General features: G+C 45.4%; 1 protein-coding gene and 1 non-coding gene across 4 annotated transcripts; one reads left to right on the top strand and one right to left on the bottom strand.

The window, feature by feature from the left end:
- Positions 1-237: 237 nt before the first annotated feature.
- LOC118081621 (U5 spliceosomal RNA) lies at positions 238-353 on the bottom strand. Its single transcript, XR_004692092.3, has one exon. It is a non-coding gene; the product is annotated as a U5 spliceosomal RNA (small nuclear RNA).
- Positions 354-1080: 727 nt separating this feature from the next.
- Positions 1081-13583, top strand: LOC118081306 (uncharacterized). Of its 3 annotated transcripts, none has more exons than XM_088664134.1 (6): positions 1081-1208; positions 5785-6213; positions 7144-7302; positions 7404-7530; positions 8531-8608; positions 10051-13583. In XM_088664134.1, the coding sequence occupies exons 3-6, from the start codon at positions 7288-7290 to the stop codon at positions 11181-11183; spliced, it is 1353 nt and encodes a 450-aa protein (XP_088520260.1). In that variant the 5' UTR covers positions 1081-1208; positions 5785-6213; positions 7144-7287; the 3' UTR covers positions 11184-13583. The 3 variants fall into 3 exon arrangements, with proteins under 3 accessions (XP_088520260.1, XP_088520261.1, XP_060125253.2); XM_088664135.1 differs by having other exon boundaries at positions 5785-6240; XM_060269270.2 differs by lacking the exons at positions 1081-1208; positions 5785-6213 and having other exon boundaries at positions 6268-7302.
- The last annotated feature ends 2313 nt before the right edge of the window (positions 13584-15896 follow it).

The following is a 15896-nucleotide window of genomic DNA, read 5'->3' as shown; positions in this document are numbered from 1 at the left end:
CTGAAATTGTTATTCTTGTATATTAAGGTACCGTAGGTGAGCTATTTCAAACAGGTTGCAGTAACAGACCTTGCCAGTTACTTATATACTTAAAGAGATTTAGGGAAACTTTTAATGTTTGATGTTTTATCATATTTTTAATATTTTGTTGGCAGCCACCCAGAGTGGCTGGAGAAACCCAGCCAGATTTGCGGAGTACAAATAATTTGTTTTTATTGTTTTTATTTAGGTTTTTTTTTTCCTACCGAAGCAGGACCTCAAAAAATTATTTACGAACTCATGAACGCTCCTCCCCACGGAAATCTTTAGTAAAAGGCGAAAGATTTATACAATCTGAGCAGAAGCCAGAGTATATTTTTATTTTTATTTAGTTCACATGGTAGAGCATGAGACTCTTAATTTCATTTTGTTAATTCCCCCCCCCCATTTACAGCTTTTACAAAACAAGAAAAACAGAATCTTTACAAATTTATTTTACCTTCCCCTCGATTTCCCTCCCCACCTCTCTGCGGAGGATCTTTTTATCACTGCATATCCAATTCAAACATATTTGCAGATTTCCCCTTATTCCCTTTCCCTTGTTTCTTACTGCGCGTGACCTGCTGATGTTTTAATTTGTTTACAATGTGCCATCAAACAGTCGATAATTTTTCCCCATTCTATTTTTTAAAAAGTCTCTCTCCTGGATTTCTTATCCTCACAGTGAGTTTTGCCATTTCTGCATATTCCGTTAATTTTAATTGCAACCGAGGTAGCTTACATAAACATTTTTTTTCCATAGCCAGGGTCCGTCCTATAAATCAATTAAAAAACACATAGCAAACTGAGGTTCTGCACCACCCCCACCCACCCCCCACAAAAATCTTGGCTACAGTACACCCATGTATCCGGAATTTCACCTTTTTGAAATATGGCAACCTGTAGTTTCAAGCCCAGTGTTGGGTGGAATTGCAGGGGGGTTGGACTAAATGACTTTGGGGGTCCCTTCCAATTCTAGGATTCTATGTCATTGGTATGAGCTTCCGTGTCTATTGGGGACCCATTGCCCCGCCTCCCCCCACGTGGGACAAGGAGCTCGGCTTCCTAGAGAGGCAGGAAGTTTCAGAGGAGGCGGGAGGGGCGCTATCTTTGTCGGTCTCTGCAGCCACGTGAGGAGGAGAGACCTTGGCAAGGAGGCGAGGTAGCTGCAGAGGGAAGAATTCAGAAAGGTGCAACATATTTTGGGGAGAGATACTTTGGGTGGTTGGGGATATTTGCAAACCGGGCAGCCGGGGGAGGAGGAGGAGGAGGGAGGGGGATTTTTTGGGGGGGAGGGGGGTATGAAGAAAGGTTGCCACGTCTTGGGACTTTGCAGCTTAGAGAAGTTTGTAGAACCAAGCATGGCATGGAGGGGAAACGTTTTTCTCCCTCTCCCGCAATGCTTGAACTGGTGGATCCCCCCCCCCCCAAAAAAGCTGCAAGTTGGAAGTTTCAGTAATCATAAAAACGATAGGGTCCTCCAAGGGCCATCTAGTCTGACCCGCTGCAATGCACGAATCTCGGCTAAAGCATCACAGTTGGTTAGAGGGTGGTGCTGATAAGGCCAAGGTTGCCTGTTCGATCCTCACCCCCAGGCTGACTATTCTTGCATTGCAGGGGGTTGGACTAGATGACCCTGGGGGGGTGGACCCTCCCAACTTTAGGGTTCTTTGATTAGCTACATGCAGTGCAGAGTCAGGCTGTGAAACTCGCTTCCCCCCCCCCGGGGGGGAGGGCAGCAATGGGCCACCCTTGGGTGGCTTTGAAAGAGAATTGAGACAAACTTATGGGAAGGTAAGGCTATTAATGGCCTGCCAGCCTGGGAGGGTGTGCTCTGGTGCCCCACATTGAATGCCAGTTGCTGGAAACATTAATCTATTAAACATTAAAACATTAATGCTTTTAATGTTTAATAGATTATTGTATTTTAATATTTTGTTGGAGGCCACCCAGAGTGGCTGGGGAAACCCAGCCAGATTTGCGGGGTACAAATAATTTGTTTTTATTATTTTTATTTAGTTACAAGTAGGTAGCCGTGTTGGTCTGAGTCGAAGCAAAATAAAAAAATTCCTTCAGTAGCACCTTAAAGACCAACTAAGTTTATATTTTGGTATGAGCTTTCTAAGTTTATATTTTGGTATGAGCTCAACTTAGTTGGTCTTTAAGGTGCTACTGAAGGAATTTTTTTATTTTTATTTAGTTCAGTAGGTAGAGCATGAAACTCTTAATTTCATTTTGTTAATATTTTTTCCATTTACAGCTTTTACAAAACAAGAAAAAACGGAATCTTTACAAATTTAATTTACCTTCCCCTCAATTTCCCTCCCCACCTCTCTGCGGAGGATCTTTTTATCACTGCATATCCGATTCAAACATATTTGCAGATTTCCCCTTATTTCCTTTCCCTTGTCTCTTACTGCACATGTTTATATCAGTCCTGCTGATGTTTTAATTTGTTTACAATGTGCCGTCAAACAGTCGATAATTTTCCCCCGTTCTATTTTTAAAAAGTATATTTCCTTGATTTCTTATCCTTCTAGTGAGTTTTGCCATTTCTGCATATTCCATTAATTTTAATTGCAACCGGGGTAGCTTGCATAAACAATTTTTTATCTGTTCCCTAGTAGGGCTGCCATACTTATGGAATTTCCTGGACATAGCCAGGGTCTGTCCTATAAATCAATTAAAAACACATAGCAAACTGAGGTTCTGTGCCCCCCCAAAAACAAAAATCTTGGCATTAATGGGCCACCCTTGGGTAGCTTTGAAAGAGAATTGAGACAAACTCATGGGAAGGTAAGGCGTATCAATGGGCTGCCAGCCTGGGACGGTGTGCTCTGAATTGTTGGAAACAGCAGGAGGGGAGAGTGGCCTTGTGTTTGAATCCTGCTTGCTTGTCTCCCACAGGCACCTGGTTGGCTTCTGTGAGAATTGGGTGCTGGGCTGGATAGGCCATTGCAGGGAAGTGTCCCCACCCCACCCCGCTTTTCCCTCTGGGAATCCGCATAGATTCTGCCCTCTGCCATGCATGCTTTAGATTTCCTGCAGAGGTGCCCCCCCTTCCAACTCTGCAACAGATCCTCTCTGGAGCTGCTTTCACCTCTCTGTAGATATCAACCCAGGCCTTGCTTGGTGGGGGTGGGGGAGTTAAATCTTTGTTACAGAGGAAGGAAGCAGAGGATTTCCCCCTCTGCTTTTGTAGCCCCCAACTCAAAAGAATAGAAACAGCCTTTGGAGGAGATAATAGCGGGTGAGTAATAAGACAATGACAAACTGGCCAAGTGAGATTCCTTGATGAGTCAAGGCAGGGGCTGGAGGAGATTTCTACATTTAACACAGGAGTGGCCAACTCCAAAGAAACTGCAATCTACTCACAGAGTTATAAACTGGCAGTGATCTACCCCCTTTTTTGGGGTTCAGGTCAAAGTTGAGCTTTTTAGGGAGAAAGCCCCATTTTTTGGGGTGCCGGGCAAAAATGTTAAGCTTTTTTTTAGGGGAGCCAAAGTTGTTGAGCTGTTTTGGGGGGAGACTGTAATCTACCAGTGATCTACCACAGCCGTCTGACCTGTTGGACGTGCCTGAATTAACAGAATTTATAAACCTCTTGGGACGCAAGTGGCGCTGTGGGTTAAACCACTGAGCCTAGGGCTTGCCGATCAGAAGGTCAGCGGTTCGAATCCCTGCAACGGGGTGAGCTCCCGTTGCTCGGTCCCAGCTCCTGCCAACCTAGCAGTTCGAAAACACGTCAGAGTGCAAGTAGATAAATAGGTACCGCTACAGCGGGAAGGTAAACGGCGTTTCCGTGCACTGCTGTGGTTCGCCAGAAGCGGCTTTGTCATGCTGGCCACATGACCTGGAAGCTGTACGCCGGCTCCCTCGGCCAATAATGCAAGATGAGCGCCGCAACCCCAGAGTCGGCCACAACGGGACCTAATGGTCAGGGGTCCCCTTTACCTTTACCTTATAAACTTTTGGTTTTCGGGGGGAAACCCCAAGGCATTTTACAAAAAAAAGAAAACACCATAAAATTATCACTTAAGAAAAAATTGCGGCAATCGTTTCAAACTTGGAAACAGTTAAAACCACAGTAGAGTAGACTATAGCAAATTAAAACTCTGGTACAAACTTTCTGAACATCTGGTAAAGGTAAAGGTGCCCCTGACTGTTAGGTCCAGTCACTCTGGGGTTGCAGCGCTCATCTCGCTCTATAGGCCGAGGGAGCCGGTGTTTGTCTGCAGACCACTTCCGGGCAGGGAAGGCGCCTCTCTGATATCCATAGGCAGGAAGTTCCAAAGTTCCTGTTGAAATATGTTGGGGAGGGGGGGGGGTTATTGGATTGTTTTTTGTTTTTGTATTGTATTTTGTGGTTTTCTGCTGTACCTGCCCCGAGACCTGCAGATTTAGGGCAGTATGCAAATTCAATAAATAAGAAAAACAAATATTTATATACCGCTTTATATTTTTAATAAAAAAGCTCAAAGCGGTTTACAGCATATTAAATCAATAAAACAATAGCCGGGCGATGTTCCTCCGGCCTCAATGAGTAGCCTCTTCAGTGGGGCTGGTGAGTGTGGGCCCAGCCCCCTAGGCCTCAATAATTACCGTAATTGTTTGTGCTGCTTAATCTCGGGGTCGTAGTTTGAATTTTTTTAAAATTTAAATTGCATCTTTAAAATAAAATGCTTTTGGAGGGAAAAACTTTTTCTAAAGATAGTTTTCTATTTAAGTTCCATTATAGTCCAAAGGCTATTCATCAGGACATAAGGATTTGTTTTAAGTTTTTCATGTCTATGTTTTTCTTTTTTTAAAAAAATGGTTTAACCACATCAGTTAACGTTAAAACATGGATACGTAGGCTATAATGTTATTGATTTAGTTAAATAAATTGTTTAAATTGCTATTAAGGAAATGGTTATTTTTCTCCTTCCAATAAAGTACAGCAGTAAAGTTCAAATATAAACAGGTAACTTATTATACCTCACAATAAAATCATAATTATCAGTCTATGTATTTCTAATAGTATAACCAAATCAGTAATTTTTGATATAACTGTAAAAACTACTCTCAGAATTTATTATTCCAAAAATGAAACCTTTATCTGGTTGTAAATATTAAGATTATACCACCAAGAATGAGTCTGTCTGCAAAAAAAGAAGATTTAAATCAAGTCTTACTTGTAAGACAGAGTTGTTCTGCATAGCCTTTGGCCTGGAACCAACTTAACCCCCTCCCACTCTCTTTTTTCCTTTTTCCTTTTTCCTTCTGTGATGGAGCTCATATTTGGGGTCTTCCCTGGTTTTTTCTGGCCTATGTAGGATCAGTCTGGATAGTTGACCTGATGAAGATCTGACATTTTCTTCCCCAAACAGTTTTTGATTTGAGTTCCTATTGAAATGAGGCTGCATTTTAATGTTTATTTAATCTTGTTTCTAAGCTGTATTTTAATCAATCTATATATATATAAATGTAAAAGGTCCATGTTTGTAGCTCATGACCTTTCCCCGAAACCGCTTACCCGCTTCCATTGAAATTGGGACACAATGTTCCAGTCCAATACACTAGTTACAGGTAGGTAGCCGTGTTGGTCTGACACAGTCAAAACAAAATTAAAAAATCCTTCCAGTAGCACCTTAGAGACCAACTAGGTTTGTCATAGGTATGAGCTTTCGTGTGCATGCTGTTTGCATAAACTGTTTGCATAAACTCAGAGTATATATATTTCATACCTGAGACAGGTATAAACATGATTTTCTGTTTATAATATAGCGCCTTCGAGTGGACGTCAAAGCAACAGACGCCACACACATCGCACACCCCCTCCTCCTCCTACCTCACCAGGCTGGGCCCCACCGCCGCTCCAGCCGCTGCCTCGAGAGCCAGGCCGGGCCCCGATCCCACGTCCGCTGCCACCAACATCACCTGCAGACCGAGGCCAGGCCTGCAACTCCCCTCCGCCCACACCATTGACGGCAGGAGAGGCAACCCGGCGCCGCTGCTGTCTCCAGAGTCAGGCCGGGCCCCGATCCCACATCCGACACCAACAATGCCGCCTCCAGAGCCAGACTGGGCCTGGGCCCCACAGCCGCCGACCCCCCGGTCACAGACGCTGCCTCCACTGGACCTGCCGACGACACGAGAGGCAGCCCAACCCCGAAGCTTCAACCACCGACGACATGGGAACGGCACAGCGGACAGGCAGGGACAGGGGGCATCCATGATGAAGTAGGAGGAGGAGGGGGAGGGGGAGGGGACAGATGGGGGTGCCGGTACTGCTCAAGGCTCGGGGAAACATGGTGACAGCCGGGGGAACTTCCACTTTCCTTTTCCCTTCCTTTCAATGTCACAGACTAAGCTGTAGCAACGCGTGGCTGAGTACAGCTAGTTGGTTTTTATCCCATGTTAGCTGCCCTGAGCCCAGTCTTGGCTGGGGAGGGCGGGGTATAAATAAAATTTATTATTATTATTATTATTATTATTATTATTATTATTATTACAGTCATACCTTGGTTTAAGTACACCTCAGTTTGAGTATTTTCAGTTTAAGTACTCTGCGGACCCATCTGGAACAGATTAATCCACTTTCCATTACAGTGGTACCTCTACTTACGAACGCACATTTCGGGGGGGGGGGGGGAATTGTAAGTCGAAAAAAATTGTAAGTCGAATCCCATAGGAATGCATTGGGAGAAAAAATTCGTAAGTCGAAGCAACCCTATATAAAAATTCGTAAGTAGAAAAAAACCTATCTAAACCGCATCCAAGATGGCGGACGGAGCTCCATTTGTAAGTAGAAACATTCGTAAGTAGAGGTACCACTGTACTTTCCATTGGAAAGTTCGCTTAAGGTTAAGTACGCTTCAGTTTAAGTATGGACTTCCGGAACCAATTACACTCATACCTCGGGTTAAGTACGCTTCAGGTTGAGTATTCCGCGGACCCGTCTGGAACGGATTAATCCACTTTCATTACTTTCAATGGGAAAGTTCGCTTCAGGTTAAGCACGCTTCAGGTTAAGTACAGACTTCCGGAACCAATTGTGTACTTAAACCGAGGTACTGACTAGTGATTTAAATCAAATCCACCCTGCTCCCATATAAAGGATGAAATTTCCCCCCTCCCCTGCAGGGACCACTTGAGAGCTACTCCCTTGGTTGAAGTGCAGCCCAGTTTCTGCCTCCTTATCCTCCATCTCCTTCCAAAGGCAGCGAAGTGGCGTCATAGGCGCAACCTGGACCTTCTTCGCTTAGGGGTGGAGTGGAAAGAGGGGCCATGCAGCGCCCACAGGTAGGGAAAGAGCAACGGGACGAGGGAAGAGGCAACTCTGCCTCCCTCTGTGTCGAGTATGGAAGGGATCTAAGAGAAGCTATACCTTCTTCTTCTTCCAGGGCCTGGTCACCTTTGAGGAGGTGGCCGTGCATTTCACGGAGGAGGAGTGTGCTCTGCTGGATCCAAGCCAAAGAGCTCTGAACAGGGAAGTCATGGAGGAGATTTACGAGGCAGTGACCTCTCTGGGTACGGAAACATATTTCTGCATGCAGTGGAGGAGTAACTGGTCCAGCCCAGTGTCCTGTTCCTGGTAGTATCCTGTTCATCCCAAGGAAATGTCTGCGGGGAAGCCCACAAACAAGATCTTAGCATTAATAACATCTTGCCCACCTGTGGTTCCCAGAGAAAACTGATACATTTGGCGGAGCCTTAAGAGCAGGCACCCCCCAAACTTTGGCCCTCCAGATGTTTTGGACTACAATTCCCATCTTCCTCGACCACTGGTCCTGTTAGCTAGGGATCATGGGAGTTGTAGGCCAAAACATCTGGAGGGCCGCAGTTTGGGGATGCTTGCTTAAGAGCAAACAGTTGCAAAACTTCCGCTTTCGCATGTAACCTCAAGATTTATTATTAATACTATTACAGTGGTACCTCAGAAGTCGAATTGATTTCGTTCCGGAAGTCTGTTCGGCCTCCAAAACGTTCAGAAGCCCCGTCAGACATTCGGCTTCCGAAAGCATTTTCCCTCCCCTCCATTAGCTCAGACGGTAGAGCAGGCACCCCCAAACTCGGCCCTCCAGATGTTTTGGGACTACAATTCCCATCATCCTTGACCACTGGTCCTGTTAGCTAGGTATGATGGGAGTTGAGTTTGGGGATGCCTTCCAACTCTACAATTCTATGAACACACAAATGTTGCAGTGGCTTGAATCTCCATGGGAAAAACACCGCATCTCAAATTGTAAATTTAAAGTACGGTACCCCACAGCCTTGGCTTGCTGTGGATGAGGAAGAAGGGCTGGTTTTTGCTTTCTGTGTTTTGAGCTGCTGTAGTCCAAATCAAGACAGCTCGCTTCGCTAAGTTCTGCAGCGTCATCCCTGCAACAGACGTTTCATGCTGAGCTCTTTTGCTAGTCAATAAGGGATCGGAATTGTCCTTCTTGGGTTTGAGGTCGTAGGCTTGGCTTGGCTGGGAATGGCTGGGTGTTTTGTGGTCCAAAGTAACCGCTCTCTCTTTCCTTGAAAGAATCAGACCACAGTTCGTACTGGGAAGAAAGGCAAGAGCAGCTTCTCCAGGATGACATAGAAGGGGAGACATCAGCCGGTAGGTTGTGTTTTCACTCGGGGATCTGAAGGTGTGACAATTCTGCTCTGTTTGGAGGACAAATCTACACCTGATTTCTGCGCAGCAGAAACCGAGCTGACGGTTAACTTTTTCAGCTTGATTCCTCCTTTAACTTCTGCCACATTGAGGAAGTTAGTCGTATCAGTCTAGTGTACAAGGGTGAGCATTCCAGCACATGGAAAATACATTTCTTCCATATAACTTAATCAAACTTCATCAGAAAAGGAGATCAGTGAGGTTAATGACATAAAAACCTGATAAAATATCAGCATTCCTATTCTAAAAATAATGATGATCATTGATGCAGGGCTGAGTAACCCTGATCTAAATCCTAATTACCTGAATCAAATTGGGCAGTGAGCAACAGGTAATATGTTCCTCCCAAATAAAAAGGGAAAGAGATGCTCCAATTTCCCTTTGAATGAGATTTTTTTTTGTAAGCTTTATCAATTATCAAAGGAAAACAAGATGTACTGGCTGAGCACCTGGCAGATTTACAAGTGTCTTTTGACCGCAGCCAAAACCATAACCAAGGTTGGTTCCCCGCTTGGTCTCTTCCCCAGCCTTGTTCATGTCTTATCTCCCCCAACTCCAACCCCAGTTGCGTCGAAGAAGGAAGGCAAAGAGACACACCTGTGCTTAGTGAAACCAGGTGGGAGATAGAGCAGGAAGGGGCTTGTGCTGTGGTCTTGAGACTGTAGGAAATTCAGAAGCTAACCTCAGATTCAGCTGGGCATGGAGAGAGGAAATGGAAGATGCTTAATCATAATGATGATGATGATGATGATTTTATTTTTACCCCACTGGGAGCGGCCGCCGAGACCACATAACACCGGTCCTGAGAGATCTACATTGGCTCCCAGTACGTTTCCGAGCACAGTTCAAAGTGTTGGTGCTGACCTTTAAAGCCCTAAATGGCCTCGGTCCAGTATACCTGAAGGAGCGTCTCCACCCCCATTGTTTTGCCTGGACACTGAGGTCCAGCACCGAGGGCCTTCTGGCGGTTCCCTCGTTGCGAGAAGCCAAGTTGCAGGGAACCAGGCAGAAGGCCTTCTCGGTAGTGGCACCCGCCCTGTGGAAAGCCCTCCCAACAGATGTCAAAGAGAAAAACAGCTACCACATTTTTAGAAGACATCTGAAGGCAGCCCTGTTTAGGGAGGCTTTTTAATGTTTAATAGATTGTTTTATTTCATTTTTCTGTTGGAAGCCGCCCAGAGTGGCTGGGGAAACCCGGCCAGATGGGCAGGGTATAAATAATAAATTATTATTATTATTATTATTATTATTATTATTATTATTATTAGGCTGCGTTGCCCCAGCCACTCTGAAAATGGCAGAAGCAGAGAACTGGGCTCAATCCATAACAAGAACTCTGCTTGCCGTTTGAGTGACATTTCCTTTTTCTCCCTCCCCTGAAACAGGCAGTGGGCAGAACAATGAGAATTGTGGGGAGACATCGTCAGAAAACTCAGAGCACGAAGCATCAAAAGAAATGTCTGTAAATCAAATAGAACCCCCATATCGTGAAAGAAACAGGTCAAAGAAAGCAAAAAAGAAACCCCCCAATTCTCCGGACCCTGATGTCCATGAACTCATCTCAAAGGAAGATCACAAAGAAAACAAATGTACAGAGTGTGGTGAAATATTTAGATATAAATCACAATTAAAAATGCATTGCCAAGTTCATGGGATTCATAGAGAGGTGAAACCATTTAAATGTGCGGTGTGTGGAAAGGGCTTCAGCCATGGTGGAAGCCTTAGCATGCATCAGAGAATCCACACAGGGGAGAAACCATTCAAATGTACCGAGTGCGGAAAAAGTTTCACTGGAAGTGGTGACCTTTCTAAACATCAGAGAATCCACACAAGGGAGAAACCGTTCAGATGCATGGAGTGTGGAAAATGCTTTAGTCAGAGCGCTCACCTTACTTTACATGAAAGAACACATACAGGGGAGAAACCGTTTCGGTGTACCGAGTGTGGAAAAGGCTTCACTGGAAGCGGTGACCTTTCTAAGCATCTCAGAATCCACATAAGGGAGAAACCCTTCAAATGCATGGAGTGTGGAAAGAGCTTTACTCAAAGAGCTCACCTTACTTTTCATCAGAGAACATACACAGGGGAGAAATCGTTTCAGTGTCTGGAGTGCGGAAAGAGTTTCACTGGGGGTGGTGGCCTTATCAAGCATCAAATAATCCACACAAGGGAAAAACCGTTCCTATGCAAGGAGTGTGGAAAACGGTTTATTCAGAATGCTCACCTTATTTTACATCAAAGAACACACACGGGGGAGAAACCGTTTAAATGTACGGAGTGTGGAAAAAGCTTCTGTGGGGTTGGTGACCTTACTAAGCATAAAAGAATCCACACAAAGGAAAAACCGTTCCTGTGCAAGGAGTGTGGAAAGAGCTTTAGTCAAAGTGCTCACCTTACTTTACATCAAAGAACACACACAGGGGAGAAACCGTTTAAATGCACAGAGTGCGGAAAGAGCTTCAGTGGGAATGGTGATCTTACTAGGCATCGAAGAATCCACACAAAGAAGAAACCATAGAATTATAAAATCATAGAACCACCTCTTTCTATTTTGGGCTGCAGCTCCTTCCTTTGCTTATTTTGTTTTCACCAAGTTTGGCGCTGCTTTCTTTTGGGGTGAAGACAGAGGCAAAGTTGGTGTTGAGCAGTTCTGCCTTCCCTTCGTCACTCAATAATATTTATCAGTCTTCTCCACATGGAGGACCTACCACTTGCTTGTTCTTCCTCTTGCTTTGAACATAGCTGAAGAAACCTTTATTATTATGTTTAGCTCTTTTGCAAGCCTGAGCTTTAGCCCGCCTGACATTCACCCTGCAGCTTCCATTTCTTATACATGCCCTTGTTAATTCTCAGCTGATCTTAAGCCATACCAGTTTCTTTAGACGCCTCCCACGTTTCTGTCTTGTTTGGATTGTCTGCATTTGGGCATTCAGTATTTCACCTTTAAGAAACTCCCATCCACTTTAGACTCCCTTCCTCTTGGAGTATTTCTGACCATGGGAGCTCCTTAAGCTTTTGGAAATGGGCCTCCTTAAATTCCAGAGTGCATGTCTGACTACACTTGTGTATCATGAAACCCAGGAGGACATGATCACTTCCAAGTTTCCCAGTACTTCGACCAGTGCCTCTCTGTTGGTGAGCATCGGGTCCAAGATAGACGATCTCATTGGAAGAATTTGAGTTCCAACAAGAAAGGCAATTGAAAAAACTCAACACAACGGATGCTTCTAATGGTTTCCCCAAATTCCGCTGACAGTGCAACTTATACTGCCTTATTCAAACTTAAACTCTTATTCAAACACTTCATGGCAAGAATCTTTAGGACTTAGTAGAGCAGCTTTTTGCTCCTGTGACCTGCAAACGAGATGCATAGCCAAACAGCAGCTTCTGGCAGCTGAAGAATCTTAGGCCATTCCTCATGAGCAATGGCCTCCAGTTCTTGGGTTTGCATGCTGAAACCGCCCTTTTCAAATCCCACCAGAGGTTTACAAGTAGGGCGACTGTGATGGCCACCTTCCAGGACTTCTGCAACCAAAGTCTTGGTGGGATTTTTGCTTACGTCAAACCCTTCCTGACAGCACCACTTGCATGACCAGTGGTTTATTTCCAGTATTTTCCTCTCTCCCTGGGCCACAACCCTCAACAGGAAGAAATGATGAACACACCACATGTGCCCAAAAGCCCTTCAGCTTCCTGCCCAGAGTCCCTTGTTAGACGTTGAAGGCTGTGTGTGGCGGTATTGTGAATCAGAAGGAATTCTCTTTCACCTCTGCAGAGTGGCAGAATTGTATTCACTATGGCTGCTCACACATCAACAAAATACAGGCACATCCAACAGGTAGATTGTGATCTACCAGTAGATCACTGGACGTCTGTGGCAGATCACTGGCTCCCCCCCAAAGAAGCTCAAAAGTTCAACAACTTTGACCTGAACCCCTAAAAAGGAAGTAGATCACTGCCAGTTTTTAACCGTGAGTAGATCACAGTCTCTTGGGAGTTGGCCACCCCTGAACAAAGACAAGCAGCTCTAATGTTTTTAGACACAGAGAAAGTATTTGATAACGTTTCCTGGGATTTTTTGTTCAAAGTTTTAGAATATATGAGTTGTCGGAGCATCTGGGTTTAGATCCAGAATGAAGAATGAGTCCTCTAAGTCAATCATCTCCTCCTCTAGTGTGCGTGGCAGAAATCATTCTGGGCACGACCTTTTGGAGCCACTTTGGTGTATTCTGAGGTCAGCAGTTGCTGTCCTAGCTCCTCTGGCCCAGAAACGGTGTCCGAGGTGAGGCCATGGAACTGATTTTGCACATACTTCCAGGCGTCTTTGTCTCCTGCAACGGGTGATCTTCCACCTCTGTAGGGGCACCTATCCGAGTTGGTGTTCCAGCACAGTTCACTCAGCTCTGTCAAGGGACCCCACATCTTGGCCCGAAGCTCAAAGTCTGGCAACTAGGTGTGGGCCTCAAATTGCTGTACCTTCTCTTCCAACAAGGCAACCAATTTACGCTTGTGACAGGTGTGCATTTGCACATTCTCGGGCAGGAAGATAAACGTGGCACAGGTATGGCAAGTCCTTGTAGCAGATCCCTCACCTTCCTATGCCCCATACACATTCTGAGACCGCACTGCAAGCCTCACCCTCAAATCCCCCACCAAACACCCTCACAAATCCCCCTGTTCACAAGCTCCCGGAAGCTGCAATCGGCTAAGTATATATGGTGCTGGTTTCTAACTCCTTCCCTCAACTTCCTCCTCCAACGTGGCTTCCTCTCAGCAGTAGCTTCTACCCCTCGGACCGTGGGCTCTAGCAGAGCACACAGCCACAAACCAGCTCACCCTCAAGCCTCCAAACAGCTCAAACAACCATCTGTGTTGTTTTGTTTTAACATAGTTTATTAAAGATTTCTTGGTTGACAAAGGTGTGTGCAATGTCTCTTTTTTCCAAGATACATTTTCTACAGATCAGTTTCATTTGTTGAGACATTAGTGTTGCATTAGGAAGAAAAGGGAAAGGTGGAGGCGGGCATGGTGGGTGGGGGCCAGGGCCAGGTGGCAATGCTTCTACTTCATGTATGTGGGGTTTTGTGTCAGCATCACTTATTTTCTTTACTATTCACTTGTGTTCCTTTGGTGGTGAGAGAGGTTGGAGTTGGCTCAGGGTATGGTGGTTTCTTTGTGATTGGCTGTGGTGATCTTTGTTTCCATGTGTGAGTGGGTGTGTGTGTGTGTGTTTTTGAATCAGGTTAACCATGTTGATTTGTATTATGCTGTTGGTAGATTCTTGTCGTTGTCTTCTTGGGCTGTGTATGTGAGGTTGGATGGCGGCTGACAGATTGAGGTTGAATCCTGACAAGACAGAAGTACTGTTTGTGGGAGACAGGAGGCGAGCAGGTGTGGGGGACTCCCTGGTCCTGAATGGGGTAACTGTGCCCCTGAAGGACCAGGTGCGCAGCCTGGGAGTCATTCTGGACTCACAGCTGTCCATGGAGGCGCAGGTCAATTCTGTGTCCAGGGCAGCTGTTTATCAGCTCCATCTGGTACACAGGCTGAGACCCTACCTGCCTGCAGACTGTCTCACCAGAGTGGTGCATGCTCTGGTTATCTCCCGCTTGGATTACTGCAATGCGCTCTATGTGGGGCTACCTTTGAAGGTGACCCGGAAACTACAATTAATCCAGAATGCAGCAGCTAGACTGGTGACTGGGAGCAGCCACCAAGACCACATAACACCGGTCTTGAAAGACCCACATTGGCTCCCAGTACGTTTCCGAGCACAATTCAAAGTGTTGGTGCTGACCTTTAAAGCCCTAAACGGCTTTGGTCCAGTATACCTGAAGGAGCGTCTCCACCTCCATCGCTCTGCGGTCCAGTGCCGAGGGCCTTCTGGCAGTTCCCTTGCTGCGAGAAGCCAAGTTACAGGGAACCAGGCAGAGAGCCTTCTCGGTAGTGGCACCCGCCCTGTGGAACGCCCTCCCATCAGATGTCAAAAAGAAAACCAACTACCAGACTTTTAGAGGACATCTGAAGGCAGCCCTGTTTAGGAAATTAAGAGATTAGTGTACTTTAATATTTCTGTTGGAGGCCGCCCAGAGTGGCTGGGGAAACCCAGCCAGATGGGCGGGGTATTAATAAATTTATTATTATTATTATTATTATTATTATTATTATTATTATTTTATTATGGGGAGCCATACTGAGGTGAAGGCGTCTTCTTCTATTCGTCCCCATGTCTGTTTATTGGTTAGTTTTTCTAATAAAGCTGTTTCCCATAGTATTTGATACCATTGGTCCATGTTTACTCCTGACAGGTCTCTCCAGTGTCTGGCTATGATGCTTCTGGCTGCTGACAATAGGCAGGTTATGAGCTCTTTGTGATGTGAGCGGGCATTATTGTCTTGGAAGATGTTTAGTAGGGCCAGTTCTGGGGTGACTTCTAATATTTGCTTAGTTATTTTGCATATTTCTTGTATGATTGTTGTCCGGAATAGTTGGATTTTGGGGCATTCCCACCAAAGATGCCAGCTCTCTCTCTCTTCAGTCTCCTCCACCAATCCCTCTCAAATGCCCCTGTTTAAAATTCCAATGCATATACCCTGTTTCTCCAAAAATAAGACATACCCATAAAATAAGCCATAGCAGGATTTACCGGTATATGCATTTGTGCAATATAAGCCATACCCCGAAAATAAGACATAGTGATAGGCGCGGTTCTGGAGGGCGCCAAGGAAGAGGCTAGGCTGGACATGTAATAAAAAATAAGACACCTTACTTTTCATTAAAGAACATACCGGTACCCTCAACAATCTGGGACCAGTTTACCTACAAAATGGCCTCACTCTACATGCGGCCGCTCAGATCATCAGAATTGGCACGGCTGCAGGTGTCATATGACAGACATTCCACATTTCTGCCGACTCGATTATTTAGGGCGACAGTGGAACTCCCTGCCTGTCCCAGCTCCTGCCAATCTAGCAGTTCGAAACTGCCAATAGCGGTTTAGTCCTGCTGGCCACATGTCCCGGAAAGCTGTCTGTGGACAAACGCCGGCTCCCATGGCCTGAAAGCGAGATGAGTGGCGCAACCCCATCGTTGCCTTTGACTGGACTTAACCGTCCAAGGGTCCTTTACCTTTTAACCTTTTTAATAATAATGATAAAATTATGGCAGTAATAAAATTCTTAACATCCTCATAGGTACTTGTAAAAGTGCAGGAAACTGGAAATTTTGTTCA

Source organism: Zootoca vivipara, chromosome 2 (genome assembly GCF_965207765.1).
Source record: "Zootoca vivipara chromosome 2, rZooViv2.hap1.1, whole genome shotgun sequence".
Classification (NCBI taxonomy): Eukaryota; Metazoa; Chordata; class Lepidosauria; order Squamata; family Lacertidae; genus Zootoca; species Zootoca vivipara.
The sequence above is the reverse complement of the archived record's forward strand: the minus strand, read 5'-3'. Positions and strand labels throughout refer to the sequence as shown.

Bases quoted from the DNA above. Each gene is read 5' to 3' on its own strand.
- LOC118081306 (XM_088664134.1), top strand. The intron at 7,531-8,530 runs GTACGGAAACAT...TTTCCTTGAAAG, and splicing joins CGAGGCAGTGACCTCTCTGG to AATCAGACCACAGTTCGTAC. The intron at 8,609-10,050 runs GTAGGTTGTGTT...CCCCTGAAACAG, and splicing joins AGAAGGGGAGACATCAGCCG to GCAGTGGGCAGAACAATGAG.